Source organism: Lepidochelys kempii, chromosome 5 (assembly GCF_965140285.1).
Source record: "Lepidochelys kempii isolate rLepKem1 chromosome 5, rLepKem1.hap1, whole genome shotgun sequence".
NCBI classification, from domain to species: domain Eukaryota; kingdom Metazoa; phylum Chordata; order Testudines; family Cheloniidae; genus Lepidochelys; species Lepidochelys kempii.
The window spans coordinates 5,155,615-5,178,641 of NC_136384.1; the positions used below are offsets into that span (position 1 = coordinate 5,155,615).

At 48.2% G+C, this 23,027-nt stretch overlaps 1 protein-coding gene across 5 annotated transcripts in view; it reads right to left on the minus strand.

Annotated features, from left to right (window-relative positions):
• Positions 1–18,858, minus strand: part of UBAP1 (ubiquitin associated protein 1) — a 56,846-nt gene extending 37,988 nt beyond the window's left edge. For 2 of the 5 annotated variants that reach the window (XM_073343397.2, XM_073343398.2), the window contains exon 1: positions 18,623–18,809. Coding sequence is in view for 1 of the 5 variants with exons in the window: in XM_078852701.1 (XP_078708827.1) it covers positions 2,973–4,904 (1,932 nt within the window). In the remaining 4 variants the exon portion in view is untranslated. Of the gene's footprint in view, positions 1–2,597; positions 5,442–14,322; positions 14,414–18,622 lie in introns of those variants that run through there. The other 3 variants (XM_073343396.2, XM_078852701.1, XM_073343395.2) reach the window with 3 other exon arrangements.
• Between the last annotated feature and the right edge of the window lie 4,169 nt (positions 18,859–23,027).

Genomic DNA, 23,027 nt, shown 5'->3' on the forward strand with positions numbered 1-23,027 from the left:
ACAGTTGAGGCTGCAGTTTCAAGACAGCAGCCACCACAGAAGTGCTTAGGGCAGACAATGCTATAACAAACCAAAGCTACTAGCTTTACAAGTAAGAGGAGTCTTAAGAAAAACATTAGCCTCTTTTTCTTCTGACCCAATTGCACCAGTCCCAATCCAGTTACAAAATGAAACTAAGACTAGAGTTAAACTATTGGTTGTGACGGACACATGACTGTCCAACAGCTGTGCCTATAGATATCTCCACTGGGAAAACCAACAGACAGCCAGGTCACATGCCTGAGTGCAGAGTGCACAGCTGATTGTCATTACTACAAGGGAGAAGTGAGGCAAACTAACCCTTGGACTTTCTTCTAGGAGACAGAAAGCTGTGAGGGAGAACATGACAAGTCGCTGAACACTAGATTCCCTCTCCCATCACCTAGAAACCATTCCTTCCCCATCATGTCTGAGCCAAGCCGGTTTACTTTAGAAAATAAATCCCGTGCTCCCTGGTGACAACAAAGTGTCGCATTTGTGTGTCAATAGTCTGGGTAAAAGACAGAAGAAGAATATGTATTACCGGGCTCCATGAAGGCATAAGAATGATCAATTGTCCTTGCTCCAAACTCCAAGGGTAACTAGGAGACAGCCAGTTCCCTTTGTAATATTACCCTGAATACTGCCCTGTTCACCGTCCTCAGTATTAAAATCACACGTCTTTTCATTAATGAAATGTTTCTCGAGAATGCATTTGAAGTCCTCCTTTGGACTGATACCACAATACAGCCAGCAGCTCCCGAAAGGAAATAAAATGTTCAGAACCTGTACACCGTGATGTGGAAGCTCAGTGCAAAGAAAGGGAAGTTACACAGCGAGGGTATGTCTACACTGCAAAAAAGAACCGGTGGCACCAAGTCTGGGCCCAGGTTAACTGACTTTGGCTCATGCCACAGAGCTAAAAACAACAGTGCAGATGTTTCCGCTCAGGCTGGAAGCCGGGCTCCAGCCCCGGCACCAGGTTCAAATCATGGGCTCCAGCCTCAGTCGGAACAGCTATGCCGTTATCTTTAGCCCCATAGCGCAAGCCCAAGTCAGCTCTCCAGACTCGCTACCGAGGGGTATTTTTTTTTGGCAGCACAGATGTACCCTGAGTGAAGGCAGCTCATCTAAGTGGAGAAGCAGCATCTCCATTGGTTACAATGGGGATAAGCACTTCTCAACTCTCCATGCAGCTCTTGTCTCACTGTGTGACCATGGGCAACTCACAACTATCTAAATATTTATACCGCAATGAGTGTGGGATCTGAGCACTCCCAGCTTCACAGTCTCGCACTACCTCCGTTTACCCTGTCTTTAAAATGGAGACAATATATCCCAGGGTCACAAGGCTACAGTCAGTACTATTTGTCAAGTTTGGGATCTTCAGATGGAAGATACTACATAAATTGGAAGTCTGTGCCCACATTAGACTTCTCAAGCTACCACTTTGCAGTATCACTTAGCTATGACTAAAGCAAAAATTAAGAGCAGTATAGTTATAAATTAACAGAAACCTCTGATCTCTTCTTTTCTGAGCATAAAAATCAGTTTAACTGCTCATAATCATCAGTGCCCGGGAACACAATGAATGTTTGAAATAACGATCAAGAAGGTAATCAACATGACAAGTGTCAACCCATTTCCTACACCCAAGGAGGAAGCTTTGGGGTACAGGATAGCTAAGTGAATTGGAGCCTCACCTGTCCGAGGACACAATTCAAATGTAGTGATTCACTTGTTCCCATCTGACAGTTTGGTGACTCATGTGAACAGATTGTTTCAGTCCAGTTCTAAGTACTGGAAGACTAGGAGGTCGCAAGCCTCAAAATAAAGAGACTGAATACAGAACACTTCAATCTCTCTGGTCACACTATTTCTGATCTAAAAGTGGCTATTCTTCAACAAAAAACCTTCCAAAGCAGACTCCAACGAGACTGCTGAATTGGAATTCATTTGCAAATTGGATACAATTAACTTAGGCTTGAATAGAGACTGGGAGTGGTTGAGTCATTACACAAAGTAAAACTATTTCCCCTTGTTTATTCCCCCCCCCCCACTGTTCCTCAGAGGTTCTCGTTAACTGCTGGAAATGGCCCACCTTGATTATCACTACAAAAGGTCCCCCCCCCCCCCCCACTCTCCTGCTGGTAACAGCTCATCTTAAGTGATCACTCTCCTTACAGTGTGCATGATAAACACCCATTTTGTCATGTTCTGTGTGTATATAAATCTCCTCACTGTATTTTCCACTGAATGCATCCGATGAAGTGAGCTGTAGCTCACAAAAGCTCATGCTCAAATAAATTGCAAAAAGAAAAGGAGTACTTGTGGCACCTTAGCGACTAACCAATTTATTTGAGCATGAGCTTTCGTGAGCTACAGCTCACTTCATCAGATGCATACCGTGGAAACTGCAGCAGACTTTATATATACACAGAGAATATGAAAAAATACCTCCTCCCACCCCATTGTCCAGCTGGTAATAGCTTATCTAAAGTGATCATCAGGTGGGCCATTTCCAGCACAAATCCAGGTTTTCTCACCCTCCACCCCCCCCACACAAATTCACTCTCCTGCTGGTGATAGCCCATCCAAAAGACAACTCTTTACACAATGTGCATGGATAATAAAGTTGGGCCATTTCCTGCACAAATCCAGGTTCTCTCACCCCCTCACCCCCCTCCCAAAAACCACACACACAAACTCACTATCCTGCTGGTAATAGCTCATCCAAAGTGACCATTCTCCCTACAATGTGCATAATTAAGGTGGGCCATTTCCAGCACAAATCCAGGTTTTCTCACATCCCCCCCACCCCCATACACACACAAACTCACTCTCCTGCTGGTAATAGCTCATCCAAACTGACCACTCTCCAAGTTTAAATCCAAGTTAAACCAGAACATCTGGGGGGGGGGGGGGGGGGGTAGGAAAAAACAAGAGGAAATAGGCTACCTTGCATAATGACTTAGCCACTCCCAGTCTCTATTTAAGCCTAAATTAATAGTATCCAATTTGCAAATGAATTCCAATTCAGCAGTTTCTCGCTGGAGTCTGGATTTGAAGTTTTTTTGTTTTAAGATAGCGACCTTCATGTCTGTGATTGCGTGACCAGAGAGATTGAAGTGTTCTCCGACTGGTTTATGAATGTTATAATTCTTGACATCTGATTTGTGTCCATTTATTCTTTTACGTAGAGACTGTCCAGTTTGACTAATGTACAAGGCAGAGGGGCATTGCTGGCACATGATGGCATATATCACATTGGTGGATGTGCAGGTATACGAGCCTCTGATAGTGTGGCTGATGTTATTAGGCCCTGTGATGGTGTCCCCTGAATAGATATGTGGGCACAATTGGCAACGGGCTTTGTTGCAAGGATAAGTACCTGGGTTAGTGGTTCTGTTGTGTGGTATGTGGTTGTTGGTGAGTATTTGCTTCAGGTTGCGGGGCTGTCTGTAGGCAAGGACTGGCCTGTCTCCCAAGATTTGTGAGAGTGTTGGGTCATCCTTTAGGATAGGTTGTAGATCCTTAATAATGCGTTGGAGGGGTTTTAGTTGGGGGCTGAAGGTGACGGCTAGTGGTGTTCTGTTATTTTCTTTGTTAGGCCTGTCCTGTAGTAGGTAACTTCTGGGAACTCTTCTGGCTCTATCAATCTGTTTCTTTACTTCTGCAGGTGGGTACTGTAGTTGTAAGAAAGCTTGACAGAGATCTTGTAGGGGTTTGTCTCTGTCTGAGGGGTTGGAGCAAATGCGGTTGTATCGCAGAGCTTGGCTGTAGACGATGGATCGTGTGGTGTGGTCAGGGTGAAAGCTGGAGGCATGCAGGTAGGAATAGCGGTCAGTAGGTTTCCGGTATAGGGTGGTGTTTATGTGACCATTGTTTATTAGCACTGTAGTGTCCAGGAAGTGGATCTCTTGTGTGGACTGGACCAGGCTGAGGTTGGTGGTGGGATGGAAATTGTTGAAATCATGGTGGAATTCCTCAAGGGCTTCTTTTCCATGGGTCCAGATGATGAAGATGTCATCAATATAGCGCAAGTAGAGTAGGGGCTTTAGGGGACGAGAGCTGAGGAAGCGTTGTTCTAAATCAGCCATAAAAATGTTGGCATACTGTGGGGCCATGCGGGTACCCATCGCAGTGCCGCTGATCTGAAGGTATACATTGTCCCCAAATGTAAAATAGTTATGGGTAAGGACAAAGTCACAAAGTTCAGCCACCAGGTTAGCCGTGACATTATCGGGGATAGTGTTCCTGACTGCTTGTAGTCCATCTTTGTGTGGAATGTTGGTGTAGAGGGCTTCTACATCCATAGTGGCCAGGATGGTGTTATCAGGAAGATCACCGATGGATTGAAGTTTCCTTAGGAAGTCAGTGGTGTCTCGAAGGTAGCTGGGAGTGCTGGTAGCATAGGGCCTGAGGAGGGAGTCTACATAGCCAGACAATCCTGCTGTCAGGGTGCCAATGCCTGAGATGATGGGGCGCCCAGGATTTCCAGGTTTATGGATCTTGGGTAGTAGATAGAATATCCCAGGTCGGGGTTCCAGGGGTGTGTCTGTGCGGATTTGATCTTGTGCTTTTTCAGGAAGTTTCTTGAGCAAATGCTGTAGTTGCTTTTGGTAACTCTCAGTGGGATCATAGGGTAATGGCTTGTAGAAACTCGTGTTGGAGAGCTGCCGAGCAGCTTCTTGTTCATATTCCGACCTATTCATGATGACAACAGCACCTCCTTTGTCAGCCTTTTTGATTATGATGTCAGAGTTGTTTCTGAGGCTGTGGATGGCATTGTGTTCTGCACGGCTGAGGTTATGGGGCAAGTGATGCTGCTTTTCCACAATTTCAGCCCGTGCACGTCGGCGGAAGCACTCTATGTAGAAGTCCATAAGCTATTACCAGCTGGACAATGGGGTGGGAGGAGGTATTTTTTCATATTCTCTGTGTATATATAAAGTCTGCTGCAGTTTCCATGGCATGCATCTGATGAAGTGAGCTGTAGCTCACGAAAGCTCATGCTCAAATAAATTGGTTAGTCTCTAAGGTGCCACAAGTCCTCCTTTTCTTTTTGTGAATACAGTGAGTTGCTCTTGTCAGCTATTTCCTGGCCCATGACTGCTTTACAAAAGAACCATTGCAGACAAAGATAGTTCTGTGTCTACCTCCCTATTCTCATGATTCCGCAACTAACTCAGGACAAAAACCTTTATAAAAATCTCTTTCCAGACACACACCTGCTAAGTCAGAAGAAAAAGAGCTTCACTCAGAAGAGTACGAGAGTCAGCCATTTAAATATAGCAATGTGATTACTTGTAAAAATGACCGTAGAACTGTAAATACAAAGAGCTTCCTATCTGTCAATAATGTTAATTAGTAACTCAAGTCCAGTCTTGTGAGGAGCTTACACCACAATGATATGCAAAAACCTGAAATATCATGGAGAGAAGCAAAACTTTAAGGACACAGCAACCACTGAGAAGGAACTGCCCTTTTTTGTATTACTATCATTCCCCCCCACCCTTTTTTTATTTTTAAACACTTCTTTTAATTGATGTTTCAATGAGGGATATATGGGAGGATTTAATTTTTTCCATGTTTAATTATACAGTAGAACCTCAGAGTTACGAACACAGAGTTACTAACTAACCAGTCAACCACACACCACATTTGGAACTGGAAGTACACAATCAGGCAGCAGCAGAGTCCAAAACAAACAAACAAACAAACAAAGGAAATCCAGTGCAGTACTGTGTTAAATGTAAACTACTAAAAATAAAGGGAAAGCAGCATTTTTCTTCTGAATAGTACAGTTTCAAAGCAGTATTAAGTTAATGTTCAGTTGTAAACTTTTGAAAGATCAACCATAATGTTTTGTTCAGAGTTACGAACATTTCAGAGTTACGAACAACCTCCATTCCCGAGGCGTTCGTAATTGAGCTTCTACTGTATTTTTGTTTAGTAATGATGAATAATAGTAATGTCTATTTCTTATATAGCACTTTACATCAGTAGATCTCAATGCACTTCACAGTCTTTAATGTATTTATGCTCCCAACACCGCTGTGAGGTAGGGAAGCATTATTATGCCCATTTTACAGATCGGGAACTGAAGCACAAAGAGGCTAGATGATTTGCCCAGGGCACACAGGAAGTCCACAGCAGAGCAGGGAATAGGATGTGGGAGACCCAGGTTCAAAGTCAGTGCTCTAATGCTTAATTAGAAACTAAGATGCCAGATACTCTTTTTCCTAGGTTGCATAGAGCACAGCACAATTGGATCCATTTCCCACACACTTAACTCAATGTGTTCCATTAAAGGTAATTTTCCCATTCTTACAAATTCCCATCTCTACTAAACTGTATAACTAGAAGTACTATACTTCCATTTCAGCTTGTCTTTGTACAGAAATATAATGTAGTGCATGAAAACAAAATTGATGATATCCAGGTAGCACACAGTTGTTCTGCAAGAGTGAATGGAAACCTAAATCCCAAGTCATATATAGGATTCTTTTACATGGTGCTTAACAAGAAGTCTAAGATTTTATGAAGATATTTTTATTTTAAGGAGTTTATTGTTGATGAAACATACCAAACTGAAAGCCTAAGAATCCTGTCCTCTATCCCTAGAACAGGTGTAACATAGGCACTGTCATGCCAATATGCCTCCACATCTAGAAGTATCACTTCCTCAGACAGGACTGGAAGGAAGAAGGTTAAGGCCATCACTACACTACAAAATTAAGTCAATCTAACTTATGTCAGCATACAGTAATGACATCATTTGTGCATGTCTACACTTTGCTCCATGCGTCAGCAGTGTGCATCCTCACCAGGATCGCTCGTATCGATTGTATTGTCAGGGTGGGGCATTGTGGGATGACTCGTGAAAGCCAGTAACAGTCGACATAAGCAACACAGTGTCTACACTGACACTCCGTTGACCTAACAACATCGACCCTGACTCTACGTCACTCGAGGAGGCAGCGTTATTAAGCAGGCGTAGCTGGGCAGTTACGTCGGTAGGAGCAAAATTTAAGTATAGACACTTCCATAGTTAGGTTGACGTAAACTGCCTTGCAATGAACTAACTTTGTAGAGCAGACCAGACCCAAGACTTCATAGCCATTTTGAACTGTGGCCTCTTGAGGTTATCAATAAGTGGGGCCAACTGTAGAAATGCTTTTTGTGTGTGTACATCTGTTCATTCAGACTGGACTTAACCAAACTGACTTCACACAGGCTACCAGACAGCCATTCTATGGGAAGACAAAGTGGGTGAGGTAATAATATCTTTTATTGGACCTACTTCTGTTGGTGAGAGAGACAAGCTTTTGAGCTACACAGATCTCTTCTTCAGAGACTTGAGGAAGAGCACTGTTCAGCTTAAAAGCTTGTGTCTGTCACCAACAGAAATTGGTCCAATAAAAGATATTATTACCTCACCCACCTTGTCTCTCTAATATCCTGGGACCAATATGGTTACAGCACAGCAAACATCATATGGAATAAATTCAGGTGCCTATAAACATAGGTTGGACTTTAACTAGCAGTTAAAAGCTCCTGATCCCATTACCAGCCTCTGAACTACCCAGTACCACCAGCCAAATAGCTTTTTAAGTGCAGTGCACGTTCAGCCTGTTTTCTAGCAGCAGAAGCAGTGACGACTTCAGGGGTGCAATTCATGTCCTCCTAAGCTATTGATCTTCCCAGTTAAACTATTACTCCTATGATGTCAGAATGGCTGATAAGACAGCTAAAAATATAATGCATTAGTCATCAATTTCTGTTCTAACCCTAATCATAAGGTAGCGGATGCAACACAGCATTTCAAGACTCCTGTAGTTTATAAAAAGAAAAGGAGGACTTGTGGCACTTTAGAGACTAGCCAATTTATTTGAGCATAAGCTTTCGTGAGCTACAGCTCACTTCATCGGATGCATACTGTGGAAAATACAGAAGATGTTTTTATACACACAGACCATGAAAAAATGGGTGTTTATCACTACAAAGGGTTTTCTCTCCTCCCACCCCGCTCTCCTGTTGGTAATAGCTTATCTAAAGTGATGACTCTCCTTACAATGTGTATGATAATCAAGGTGGGCCATTTCCAGCACAAATCCAGGGTTTAACAAACACGTCTGAGGAACAGTGGGGGGGGGGGGGAGGAATAAACAAGGGGAAATAGGTTACTTTTTATAATGAATCAACCATTCCCAGTCTCTATTCAAGCCTAAGTTAATTGTATCCAATTTGCAAATGAATTCCAATTCAGCAGTCTCTCGTTGGAGTCTGTTTTCAAAGTTTTTTTGTTGAAGGATAGTCACTTTGAGATCAGAAATCGAGTGACCAGAGAGACTGAAGTGTTCTCTGACTGGTTTATGAATGTTATAATTCTTGACATCTGATTTGTGTCCATTTATTCTTTTACGTAGAGACTGTCCAGTTTGGCCAATGGACATGGCAGAGGGGCATTGCTGGCACATGATGGCATATATCACATTGGTAGATGTGCAGGTGAACGAGCCTCTGATAGTGTGGCTGATGTTATTAGGCCCTGTGATGGTGTCCCCTGAATAGATATGTGGGCACAGTTGGCAACGGGCTTTGTTGCAAGGATAGGTTCCTGGGTTAGTGGTTCTGTTGTGTGGTTGTTGGTGAGTATTCGCTTCAGGTTGGGGGCTGTCTGTAGGCAAGGACTGGCCTGTCTCCCAAGATTTGTGAGAGTGTTGGGTCGTCCTTCAGGATAGGTTGTAGATCCTTGATAATGCGTTGGAGGGGTTTTAGTTGGGGGCTGAAGGTGGCGGCTAGTGGCGTTCTTTTATTTTCTTTGTTAGGCCTGTCCTGTAGTAAGGGACTTCTGGGAACTCTTCTGGCTCTATCAGTCTGTTTCTTCACTTCCGCAGGTGGGTATTTTAGTTGTAAGAAGTTGTCTCCATCTGAGGGATTGGAGCAAATGCGGTTGTATCGCAGAGCCTGGCTGTAGACAATGTATCATGTGGTGTGGTCAGGGTGAAACCTGGAGGCATGTAGGTAGGAATAGCGGTCAGTAGGTTTCCGGTATAGGGTGGGGTTTATGTGACCATCATTTATTAGCACTGTAGTGTCCAGGAAGTGGATCTCTTGTGTGGACTGGACCAGGCTGAGGTTGATGGTGGGATGTAGTTTATACCACAAGTTTAAGGATCCTGAATAAAGCCTGCAGCTTCTTTAAGGAAAACAGCAGAATCAACTCAAATTACAGAGTGTAAAGGCAGTCCTTTTAAAACTCACATACCCTATTTTCCATGAACTTTCTCAGATAATCTAGCATTTATTGAAATACCCAACAGAAGCAAAGATCTAGAACAACTCAAATGTGATCTCTCCTACTTTAAAAAGGCAAAAACCAACCAACACTGGCTTTTCTGAACAGACCCCCTTGTCTCAAGAATGCATCAACTGCAACTGGTCATTAAGGATACTGAATTTAGGCACTTACTCAAATACTACACACTCAAACACTGCATACTCAGACCATATCAAAGGACCTTGGCACTAAGCAATGCAACAACATACCAGAGAGGATTAGCCACCTCGGTGATTAACATGGAGGTACTGAGTGCTCAATTTTGTATCAATCAACTGCAATCCCAGAGGTAGATACAGAGCACGCTCCATAAAACTAATGGTTTCTCCTTCCTAGGGCATCAGGGGTAGGTAAATATAAAGCAGAGGGACAAGAACCCAAACAATTCTGTCATGACACAGAGAAGCTCTTGTAAAGCAAAACAGCTCTTTTACTGCTCTCAAATAATCTCCCTCTTTTCCTACATATCTCTCTGTAAATACATTTCTCACAGAGCTTTAATATTATAGCCCCTCCAGAAATTCTCTAACACATCACACATACTGGGTTGAATTGTTCTGTCTTGTGTCTTAACAAGAATAAGATCTTTAGGGCAGGGACCCTGTCAAACAGTAGCCAATGGTTAAAGCCATTGAAACTCATTTGAAGAGGTCATAAGACAGGGATTGTTTACCTAACAAATGATGAAAAAAGGAGGACATGATAAAAGTATATAAATAATGAATGGACAAGAAAAGGAAATTTGCGAGGCTCTGTTCTCCTTGTCTCATAACTAGGTTTGGCAGAATTTGATTTTTATAATAGTTGCAGGAAACTATGCGGGAAAACAGAGAATGGAGCGGGTTGCACAAAAATGTAACGACAGTAGATGCTGAGATCCAAAAAGTTAAAACTTTATAACTATTAAAACCCAAAGGTCAACATCACAGGTCAAAACATACAAGCTCAATATGCTTAAATCAAACTCTATTAAGTTCTCAAGCAACATTTTTCTTAGAATTTACAGATAAAGTCTGATTGTCAATAAAAATATTTTCCATTAGTTTATGTACATACAGACAAATTGATGTTTACCAATAATTACCAGTAAAAATCTAATCCTGGCGAGGCTACTCATAGCACAAAGGAACAATCAATTAAATTTAAAAGGTGAGGAATTTAAACCTGATAAAAGGAAATACTATTTTGCAAAACATGTCTTTTTCCCCACATGTATTTAAGTAACTCTGGAACTCACTGCCACAGGAAGTTGTTGAGGCCAAGAGCTTAAGATTTGAAAGAGAACTGGATATTATAGGAATATCAAGATTAATGATAAATTTTGTGAAAGAGATATTAACCTCACGCTTCAGAATTTAAAGGTGTACTTGTGGCACCTTAGAGACTAACAAATTTATTTGAGCATAAGCTTTCGTGAGCTACAGCTCACTTCATCGGATGCATGCAGTAGAAAATACAGTGGGGAGATTTTATATACACAGAGAACATGAAACAATGGGTGTTACCATACACACCATAACAAGAGTGATATGGTAAGGTGAGCTATTACTAGCAAAGGGGGGCAGGGAGGAGGAAAAAAAAAAAACTTTTGTAGTGATAATCAAGGTGGGCCATTTCCAGCAGTTGACAAGAATGTCTGAGGAACAGTAGGGGGGGAAATAAACATGGGGAAATAGTTTTACTTTGTGTAATGACACATCCACTCCCAGTCTTTATTCAAGCCTAAGTTAATTGTGTCCAGTTTGCAAATTAATTCCAATTCAGCAGTCTCTCGTTGGAGTCTGTTTTCAAAGTTTTTTTGTTGAAGAATTGCCACTTTTAGGTCTGTAATCGAGTGACCAGAGAGACTGAAATGTTCGCCGACTGGTTTTTGAATGTTATAATTCTTGATGTCTGATTTGTGTCCATTTATTCTTTTACGTAGAGACTGTCCAGTTTGGCCAATGGACATGGCAGAGGGGCATTGCTGGCACATGATGGCATATATCACATTGGTAGATGCGCAGGTGAATGAGCCTCTGATAGTGTGGCTGAGGTGATTAGGCCCTATGATGGAGTCCCCTGAATAGATATGTGGGCACAGTTGGCAAGGATAGGTTCCTGGGTTAGTGTTTTTGTTGTGTGGTTGCTGGTGAATATTTGTTTCAGGTTGGGGGGCTGTCTCTAAGCAAGGACTGGCCTGTCTCCCAAGATCTGTGAGAGTGATGGGTCGTCCTTCAGGATAAGTTGTAGATCCTTGATGATGCGCTAGACAGCTTTTAGTTGGGGGCTGAAGGTGATGGCTAGTGGCGTTCTTTTATTTTCTTTGTTGGGCCTGTCCTGTAGTAGGTATTATTATAAGGTGGGCGCAAAACTGGTTGTAAAACCCTTCCTAGAGTGTAATCATCAGCGGTTCACAGTCATGCTGGAAGGGCATAACGAGTGGGGTCCGGTTCTGTTCAATATCTTCAGCAATGATTTAGATAATGCCATAGACAGTACACTTATCAAGTTTGCAGATGATAACAAGCTGGGAGGGGTTGTAAGTGCTTTGCAGGATAGCATTAAAATTCAAAAAGATCTGGACAAACTGGAGAAATGGTCTGAATAGGATGAAATTCAATAAGGACAAATGCAAAGTACTCCATTTAGGAAGGAACAATCAGTTGCAAACATACAAAAGGGGAAATTACTGCTTAGGAAGCAGTACTGCGGAAAGGGATCTGAGGGTCACAGTGGACCACAAGCTAAATATGTGTCAACAGTGTAATGCTGTTGCAAAAAAAGCAAACATCATTCTGGGGTAATCAGCAGGAGTGTTGTAAGCAAAACACGAGAAATCATTCTTCTGCTCTACTCTGCGCTGATTAGGTCTCGTCTGGAGTTTTGTGTCCAGTTCTGGGCACCACATTTCAGGAAGGATGTGGACAAACTGGAGACAGTCCAGAGAAGAGTGACAAAAAATGATTAAAGGTCTAGAAAACATGACCTATGAGGGAAGATTGAAAAAACTGGGTTTGTTTAGTCTGGAAAAGAGAAGACTGGGAGGGGACATAAGAGTTTTCAAGAATGTAAAAGGTTGTTACAAGGAGGAGGAAGGAAAAATTGTTCTCCTTAACCTCTGAGGATAGCACGAGAAGCAATGGGCTTAAATTGCAGCAAGGGAGGTTTAGGTTGGACATTAGGAAAAACTTACCTTACCTGACCACTCTTGTTACAGTGTGTATGGTAACACCCATTGTTTCATGTTCTCTGTGTATATACAATCTCCCCACTGTATTTTCTACTGCATGCATCCAATGAACTGAGCTGTAGCTCACGAAAGCTTATGCTCAAATAAATTTGTTAGTCTGTAAGGTGTCACAAGTACTCCTTTTCTCTTTGCGGATACAGACTAACACGGCTGCTACTCTGAAACCTTTAGAATTTAAGTCATTCTCTAACCGTTACAGATCGGAATGAGACCTATTGTGGGGGCAGATCACTTCATCTGCCTATTGTCGGGTTCTTGCACCTGCCATCACCTGGTGGACAGGATACTAGACTAGAGGGATTTGGATCTTGTCCAGTATGGTAATTCCTATGTTCCCAGCTACAAACTCCATCTCTTAGATTAAAAGCAAGCCCTTTCAGCACCGTATCTTGGATGATTATGACTAGAGCTGGGCAGAAAACAGTTTTCCCATCCCATGAAGATTTTGAGATTTCAATTTTTTCCCCTGCTCCTCCTTGGAACAAAACAGAAACATTTCTCCACAAAAAAAGAGACCAACCTCAGAACAGCTAACGGCCTGGAGGTTGGGGCACTTCTCTGGGATGTGGGAAACCGAGGGTCAAGTCCCCACTCTGCCATTCTTCTGTATATCCCAGATGAGTCTCAATCCCACTTTGTTTCAATAAATATACATCGGAGTAGGAGCTTGAACCCAGGTTTCCCACATCCCAGGTAAGTATCCTAACCACTGGTCTATTATCTATTCTTCATTTTCTCACTCTCGATTTGACCAGAAATTCCACTGTGGACTTAAGAAACTTTTTGCACCAAAACTTTTGTTGAAACTAGTACATTCCCACAAAAAGTTCTGGTTTTGATGAATTGGTGGTTTTTTATGGAAAACTATTCCCAACAAGCTCTAATTATGTCTTCTTCCACAAGGTCTTTAAAGGTACAATCACAGTTTCTAAAAATCCAGTAAGATTTGTCTACCCCTCCAGCTACAAGATCAGTCTTCTTTTAAGGTACTCAAACTTTTTTCCTTAACAATATGCAATTTAAATTAAAACCATTTTAAAAAAATGAAAGATCAAATTTAATTTAATCTTATATTAAAAGGAAAACTGACAGATTACTTCTTTATCTGTGTTAGTAACATTGCCTGAAATTTCTGGGGGGGAAAAACCCTAATTTAATTTTCTCCTTTATGTTTATTTTTTGTGTTTCACTGAGTTCAGATGCTATTAAGTCTGGAAACTTTCACTTTTGTTTCTAGTCACTTTCACTTTATGACATATGAATCAGAACAATGCTGATTACAAATATCACAAAGGAATGTTTACATCCAAACAAAAAACAATACCATTAGAATTTTAAAACCCTTCCAAATGTTTATATTAATTAGACATCTTTTAATCAAATCCTCAACTTTGGGATTCCTGACAGAGTTTTTACTTTTGGCAACATTCACCTGTTAGTTATGAAATACAGCACAAGAGAAATGACATTTAAACTTCAGGAACAATTTTTATACCCAATCCAGGACTGAGAGTCAGGAGAACTGGGTTTTGTGACTCTGTTTGTCAGACTTCCTGCGAAAGTGTGAGCAAGACACTTAACTTCTGTGTCCGTTTACCCTCTGTACCACAGAGGCATTACCTATCATGTGGGATGATTTTCGCAAGGTTTAGTTAGCAGACATAAAGGCTCTGTGATCCTCACTTGGGAGACCTATAGAACTAAACGTATTTAGTTGTGTGTTTACTTATCATTTGTATGATGTAACAATTTTTCATAAATGAGTGCACCACATGGTACTTTCAAAAGCGGTTTCCAGACATCTTAAAACTTAAGATCTGAAACGGAAGACAACATTTAAATACAGATCACCCCACTCTTACCAACACCTCCTATTCAACTCCTTCCAAATGGGAAAAATTCCCATCAAAATCCATAGAGCTAACACCTTATCCTCCTTCCAATCCCTCCATAAGATTCATCTCTGCCATGATGCCTAGAGACCGTTACCATCTGAAAACGGCTAAGCCATGGACAAGCCAGGTATACTGCCTATTTTGGAACACACTGTTTTAATGTTGCTTGTTCTCTATCACCCTATTTGTCTGTTCCATCCACCTGCTATGGTTTGTTACAACCTCGAGTGTGAGCTCACTGGGACACAGATTGCCATTTAGGTGCTTCGTCCGGGCCAGCTAACCCAATTGCTCTAATAACCATAAACATTTGAAAGGTGGCAGTCAGCACCTAGGTGTCATTCATCAATTCACAGCTGAACATCAGAGGGAGACAGTACTGTTTTCGTGCTTAGAGTGCAGCCTTCTTTAAGTGGCTCAATGACCAGGCAGAGTACCGAAATCCTGTGCCTAGGAAAGTGACTCACACTGGGTGAAGCAAGACTGTGATAAAAAAGGGTAAGAGTTAGCACTGGGAGAGGCCAGCAGATCAACAAGGTGAGTCCCTGCCTGCAGCCCGCCCTGGAAGACCAGAGCAGAGAAAATGGCAGCAAGCTTGAAAACAAAGGCGCGGAAGTGGAGACGGGTACCCCCAGCCATGCACAGCTGGAAAGTGTGGTAGACACTGAGAGCCAAAGGTGTGCTTTCGACAAGGGAGGAAGAAATAAATCCCTCAGTTCCCCAGGAGAGGAACGTCAGAGCCCTCACTGTCTGCCAAGAGAGTAGTGAGTCTCCAGGCAGTATGGGGGGAGAGAAATAGGAGGATGTGTGTATAACCCCTACTAAAGCCATGAAGGGGCTGCACCTGGTATAGATAGGTATGTGTAGTAAGGAAAAATAAAAGAGGTTCCCCACATACTATAGGGGGCAGGGGAGAACCTGGGCTGTATGGGAGGGCTAACAAGACCCTGCTCAAGATAGGGAGGAGAAGGCATCAGCGTGCAGGGGAAGCAGGAGAATGAGAGACCTTGCACTCTACATATAGGGGAGACATGGGGTGCGTGAGGAGAGTGGAGAGTAACAGAAGCTCTCCACTGAGGATCGGGGGCCGGGAGGGTGATCTGGTGGCACAGAGGCTCCCTGCTCAGGATCTCGAGCAGGGGAGTGGGGCGGGCTGGGGGCAACAGAGGCTCCCCGCTCAGGATCAGAGGGGGGCGGGGGGGAGGGAGGATGGACGGATGGAGGCTCCCCGCTCAGGATGGGGGGGGGGACGAGGGGGAGGGAGGACGGACGGAGGCTCCCCGCTCAGGATCGGGGCGGGGGGGAGGGAGGACAGACGGAGGCTCCCCGCTCAGGATCGGAGGGAGGACGGACGGAGGGAGGCTCCCCGCTCAGGATCGGGGGGGGGGGCAGGGGGGATGGAGGACGGACAGAGGCTCCCCGCTCAGGATCGGGGGGGGGGGCGGGGGGGAGGGAGGACGGACGGAGGCTCCCCGCTCAGGATAGGGGGGGGGGCGGGGGGGAGGGAGGACGGACGGAGGCTCCCCGCTCAGGATCGGGGGGGGCGGGGGGGAGGGAGGACGGACGGAGGCTCCCCGCTCAGGATCGGGGGGGGGCGGGGGGGAGGGAGGACGGACGGAGGCTCCCCGCTCAGGATCGGGGGGGGGGCGGGGGGGAGGGAGGACGGACGGAGGCTCCCCGCTCAGGATAGGGGGGGGGGGCGGGGGGGAGGGAGGACGGACGGAGGCTCCCCGCTCAGGATCGGGGGGGGGCGGGGGGGAGGGAGGACGGACGGAGGCCCCCCGCTCAGGATCGGGGGGGGGGCGGGGGGGAGGGAGGACGGACGGAGGCTCCCCGCTCAGGATCGGGGGGGGGGGGCGGGGGGGAGGGAGGACGGACGGAGGCTCCCCGCTCAGGATCGGGGGGGGGGGCGGGGGGGAGGGAGGACGGACGGAGGCTCCCCGCTCAGGATCGGGGGGGGGGCGGGGGGGAGGGAGGACGGACGGAGGCTCCCCGCTCAGGATCGGGGGGGGGGCGGAGGGGAGGGAGGACGGACGGAGGCTCCCCGCTCAGGATCGGGGGGGGGCGGGGGGAGGGAGGACGGACGGAGGCTCCCCGCTCAGGATCGGGGGGGGGCGGGGGGGAGGGAGGACGGACGGAGGCTCCCCGCTCAGGATCGGGAGGGGGCGGGGGGGAGGGAGGACGGACGGAGGCTCCCCGCTCAGGATCGGGAGGGGGCGGGGGGGAGGGAGGACGGACGGAGGCTCCCCGCTCAGGATCGGGGGGGGGGCGGGGGGGAGGGAGGACGGACGGAGGCTCCCCGCTCAGGATCGGGGGGGGGGGGGGCGGGGGGAGGGAGGACGGACGGAGGCTCCCCGCTCAGGATCGGGGGGGGGGGCGGGGGGGAGGGAGGACGGACGGAGGCTCCCCGCTCAGGATCGGGGGGGGGGCGGGGGGGAGGGAGGACGGACGGAGGCTCCCCGCTCAGGATCGGGGGGGGGGCGGGGGGGGAGGGAGGACGGACGGAGGCTCCCCGCGCAGGATCGGGGGGGGGGCGGGGGGGAGGGAGGACGGACGGAGGCTCCCCGCGCAGGATCGGGGGTGGGGGCGGGGGGGAGGGAGGACGGACGGAGGCTCCCCGCGCAGGATCGGGGGGGGGCGGGGGGGAGGGAGGACGGACGGAGGCTCCCCGCTCAGGATCGGGGGGGAGGGAGGACGGACGGAGGCTCCCCGCTCAGGATCGGGGGGGAGGGAGGACGGACGGAGGCTCCCCGCTCAGGATCGGGGGGGAGGGAGGACGGACGGAGGCTCCCCGCTCAGGATCGGGGGGGGAGGGAGGACGGACGGAGGCTCCCCGCTCAGGATCGGGGGGGGAGGGAGGACGGACGGAGGCTCCCCGCTCAGGATCGGGGGGGGAGGGAGGACGGACGGACGGAGGCTCCCCACTCAGGATCGGGGGGGGGGCAGGGGGGAGGGAGGACGGACGGAGGCTCCCCGCTCAGGATCGGGGGGGGGCCGGGGGACGGACGGAGGCTCCCCGCTCAGGATCGGGGGGAGGCGGGGGGGAGGGAGGACGGACGGAGGCTCCCCGCTCAGGATCGGGGGGGGGCAGGGGGGAAGGAGGGGGGAGGGAGTCTCCCCGCTCAGGATCGGGGGGGGGCAGGGGGGAAGGAGGGGGGAGGGAGTCTCCCCGCTCAGGATCGGGGGGGGGCCGGGGGGGAGGGAGGACGGACGGAGTCTCCCCGCTCAGGATCGGGGGGGGCCGGGGGGGAGGGAGGACGGACGGAGGCTCCCCGCTCAGGATGGGGGGGGGCGGGGGGGAGGGAGGACGGACGGAGGCTCCCCGCTCAGGATGGGGGGGGGGCGGGGGGGAGGGAGGACGGACGGAGGCTCCCCGCTCAGGATGGGGGGGGGCGGGGGGGAGGGAGGACGGACGGAGGCTCCCCGCTCAGGATCGGGGGGGGGCGGGGGGGAGGGAGGCTCCCCGCTCAGGATCGGGGGGGGGGCAGGGGGGAGGGAGGACGGACGGAGGCTCCCCGCGCAGGATCGGGGGGGGGGGGCGGGGGGGAAGGAGGACGGACGGAGGCTCCCCGCGCAGGATCGGGGGGGGGGGCGGGGGGGAAGGAGGACGGACGGAGGCTCCCCGCTCAGGATCGGGGGGGGGCGGGGGGGAGGGAGGACGGACGGAGGCTCCCCGCTCAGGATCGGGGAGGGGCGGGGGGACGGACGGAGGCTCCCCGCTCAGGATCGGGGGGGGGGGAGGACGGACGGAGGCTCCCCGCTCAGGATCGGGGGGGCGGGGGGGAGGGAGGACGGACGGAGGCTCCCCGCTCAGGATCGGGGGGGGCGGGGGGACGGACGGAGGCTCCCCGCTCAGGATCGGGGGGGGCGGGGGGACGGACGGAGGCTCCCCGCGCAGGATCGGGGGGGGGCGGGGGGGAGGGAGGACGGACGGAGGCTCCCCGCTCAGGATCGGGGGGGGGCGGGGGGGAGGGAGGACGGACGGAGGCTCCCCGCTCAGGATCGGGGGGGGGGGGAGGACGGACGGAGGCTCCCCGCGCAGGATCGGGGGGGGGCGGGGGGGAGGGAGGACGGACGGAGGCTCCCCGCGCAGGATCGGGGGGGGCGGAACTTCCCGGGGCCCGCACTCACCTGAGCGGCGGCCCCGGTCCCGCTGACGGCTCCGGTTGTCGCTCTCGGCCTCGCCCCTCCCCTAGGAAGCCCGAGCGGCGTCTCCACCTCCAGAGCCGCGACGGGGTGACGCCATCTTGTGCCGCTGACCTCACAGCTCCCCTACCGACCCCCTCGGCGACGAGCTGCGTGCCTACGCCAGACGCCTGACCGCGCCGGCCAATCGGAGGAGGGGACGCGCGCTGACATCTGCCCTCTCGACTAGTGGTGGGAAGATGGCGAGGTGGGGGCGGGGCTTGGATTTGGCTCCACCCCCAGGGCGAGGGCCAAGGGCGGGGCGGGGCGCGGGCGGCTGGGCGCCGCTGAGGTGGGAGGCACGTGTCTTCCCCGCCCCCCCACCCGGAGCGGGAGCCGCTGTTGGCCCCTCCCATTAGCTGCATCCCAACCCCCTCCTGAGGAGGGAGTCCCCCTGTGTCCCTGCCGTGTGGAGCGGGTGTGAGCCCTCCCCCCTCACCAGCATGGGATCATGGGGGGAGGGGTCAGCCCTCCCACCCCACCAGCATGGGATCATGGGGGGAGGGGTCAGCCCTCCCACCCCACCAGCATGGGATCATGGGGGGAGGGGTCAGCCCTCCCACCCCACCAGCATGGGATCATGGGGGCGGGCATTGCGGGCCAGTGCATGGTGCCCTCAGCTGGGACTCTGCACCCTGGACTCCTGGTCCCAGCTCTGCCACTGGCCTGCTTGGGTAAGCCACCTGCCCGCTGTGTGCCTCAGTTTCCCCTTCTGTAAATCAGAGCTGATGATACTGACCCCTCTGGAGCTGCCTCGAGATCCAACACTGAAAAAGGGCTATGGGCAGAGCTAGGGGTTAGTGCCCCACCCTGTGGCAGGAGGAAGGGGTGCCTCAGGTGCCTCTTTCTGGGTCGAAGGTACAGCCCCCCATTACCACAGTATCTGAGCACCTCTCAGGCTGTATGGTTTCAGAGTAACAGCCGTGTTAGTCTGTATCTGCAAAAAGAACAGGAGGACTTGTGGCACGTTAGAGACTAACCAATTTATTTGAGCGTAAGCTTTTGTGAGCCAACAGCAGCTGTAGCTCACGAAAGCTTATGCTCAAATAAATTGGTTAGTCTCTAAGGTGCCACAAGTCCTCCTTTTCTTTTTGCGAATACAGACTAACACGGCTGCTACTCTGAAACCTATTTATTTGAACATAAGTTTTTGTGGGCCCAAATAAATGTGTTAGTCTCTAAAGTGCCACAAGTCCTCCTGTTCATAGGATCTCAGGAGATCATTGAGTCCAACCCCTGCTCAAAGCAGGACCAATCTCCAATTTTTGCCCCAGCTCCCTAAATGGCCTCCTCAAAATTGAACTCATAACCCTGGGTTTAGCAGGCCAATGCTCAAACCACTGAGCTATCCCTCCCCCCTCTTCTTTTTTCTCAGTCGGTAACATGTTTATCCTCCCTACTCCCCTGGACAGTAGATCCCCATTGCACAGGTGGGGCACTGAGGCAAAGAAACTAAGCAATTTATACACCGTCCTCAGAGCAATATTTCTGAAACAAAACTGTAGAATAGAAACTGGGAGATCTTTCAGGATACCCTATATTTAGGGAAGCGCATATTCATTTTGATAACATTCATTTTGCCCCCTAAGGACAAGGGTTCTCCATAGGCCCAAAACTCTCACTACTTAGACCAAAATGGGCTCTAAATTAATGTTGACCAGATTCTTACAAAAAGTCCGTGGAAGAGCAAGGAATCAAACTCAGGTCTCTCGCTAGCGCCTCGATCACTAGACAATCCTTCCTTTGCGCGGGGCGGGATAATTCTCCACTTCCTACTCTTAGGTATTTCTGTCTGTCTGTTTACAATGGAAATTGGCTTCCTTGTCATTTTTGGCTTCCTCCTGCACCCTTCTGCCCAAGTCTTCTCTTTTTATAAGACCCAAAAAAAAAAAAAACACCCTGTCTTTTAAATCAAGAAAAGAATATATTCTCTGACTTCACGTGACTCTAGACAGCAGAAGGTTTCAAGAGCTCAGGAATTGTCCTCTTTGCAGTCTGCTTGAACAGGACCCATCTCTGCCTTCTCTATTCTGTGCAATGTCACTTTCAAAGTTGCCGTACGGAAAGGCCTGAGATTCTGGAGACCGGTCTGACAGCATAAGAAATCCCACACAAGGCTGAGGCTTGGTGATACACAGGTCTCACAAGCCTGGTTAGGTGGTACAAAGGTCTGTGTTCATCATCCATTCAAAAGAGACATTTAGAAAATTGTGTTTCTGGTGTTTAATACTCTAATTTTCATCTTCATAAGTAACATAGGGAAAAACATATAAGCTCATACATTTCAGGTATTAGTGCAATATAACCAATACAAAATATTCCACATATCCTTTCAATACCTTAGAACAAGAGGACTTACCAATAAGATGGAGTTGGTCAAAAGCATCACTAAGGCCCTGATCCTGCAGTGAGCTCTATACATAGGACCTCTGATTTTAGCAGGGCTCTGTCCTGGTACAGGTTCTATGCACATAGAATTTGGGCCAAAGTATTGCAAGCTTGAGTGGGTGCAGATGTATGCAGTATTATTGTAGCCATGTCAGTCTCATGATATTAGAGAGACAAGCGATAACACATATTGGATCTGAATTGTGAGTGAAGGAAGAAGTGGTGGGGTGTAATGTCTATAGACACATTCTCCAACAAGAAATCAGTCAGATACTTTAAGTAGATGTTATGACTAACAGTAATGCTTCCATAGGTTAGCTAGCTATACAGGGATATGTGTAGAATGAAGAATGTGTATCTGCCTCTGAAGGCAGACGATCTACCAATATACCCCTCATACCACATAGGCACAATAATGTCAACTCACTTTCTCTAGCCCAGCCCTCAGGCCTGTGATGTAACGGCCCTTCTGTCTCTCTCCCCCAGTGCAGCCATGGTGACTGCCAGAATAATGTCTGTCCCTGCCTTCCAGGCAGACCTGCAGCAAGTGTTAGTATTAAAAAAAGAAAAGAAAAGAGAGAGACAGGAGGAAAGCAGCCAGGCTGCAGCAGCCTCTCCTACCTGAAATTGGCAAGGAGACAATATCTTACAAGTTGATTTATCATATATAAAAAGAAAGCAGTGGGTTTAGGATTTGTATTATAAATTCAGCAGAACCTCAGAAATTTGCATTTCCCATATAATCTATACACAAAACGCAAGTAGTATCTCCCCACTTCTCAGCAGAGATAATAATAGCAAAATGCTATAGTGAGGTTTCCTATCAGAATCAGAAGCCAGAGGTGGAAAAACAATATTAAGCTAGGGTGATGGTCACATTAGGATAGCTGACTTTATTAATAACAACAAAAAATGCACATTTATATGAAATTATAAATATTTGACTGTCTCTCCTCACTTTTCATGTAACCTGTCTTCTCAAGCTCTGTGATGGGGTGTCTACCCCACACAAGGCTTGGAGGGTTTAAGATGACCAATTAACTGCCCAGGCTGCACCTGGAGAAGGGTTGGGGGGGAATTAATTAGAAAAGGCTCAGCTGGGCAGGAACAGGCAGGGCCTATATAAGCTAGGAATCTGACAACAGAAAGGATAGCCAGGAGGAGATAACACTACCAGTGAGTGTACCTATCACAGGCTTGGAAAGATGTGTGCACATGCTAAGTTTTAAGCGTGTGAATAGTCCCCTTGAAGCTAAGTGGTCTCAATGAATACACAAAGACAGAGAATCAAGGATCCTGTGTTCTCAGCTCAGCTCTGCCACTGAGTGACCTTGGGAAAGTCACATTGCCTATATGTACTGCAATTTCTCATCTGTAAAACTGACCTATCTCCAAAGGAGTACTAGCATGAGTTTATTATTAGATAGGAGGTGACAGGCTGTATGAAAAAAACAACCCTCAATTCACATGCTCACATCTGCCAAAATTTCACTCAGGGAGATGCTTAGAATGGAGCAGTTCTGAATATGCTCCCACAGCTTATACACAATGGGCCAGATCCTTGGCTGGTGTACATCGGCATAGATCCAACAGATTCTCATAGATTATATATGTACAGCAAAATATGCATCCTCCTGGGAAAGTTGCATGTATAAGACATTGCTCCCTACATTTATAACTACATAAAAGTGTAGTGTAATAAAGGACTATTATCCACACCTTCTGTTTTACTAACATTCCAAATCAGAGTCAAGTTAACTGCTTATTCCAGAACTAGGATCGCTTAAAAAAAACCCTATTTTTCATATATTGTGGCTGTGACAAGCCAGACATGACTGGGGCTCATGGTGGGGGAAACTTGCCCAACTAGTTACTGTTATTGGGAGCTGCAGAGTGACCTTTGAAGTCTACAGAGGCTGAGCTGTGATGACTTTGCAAACAACCTCCCTTCTCTGTTACCTCA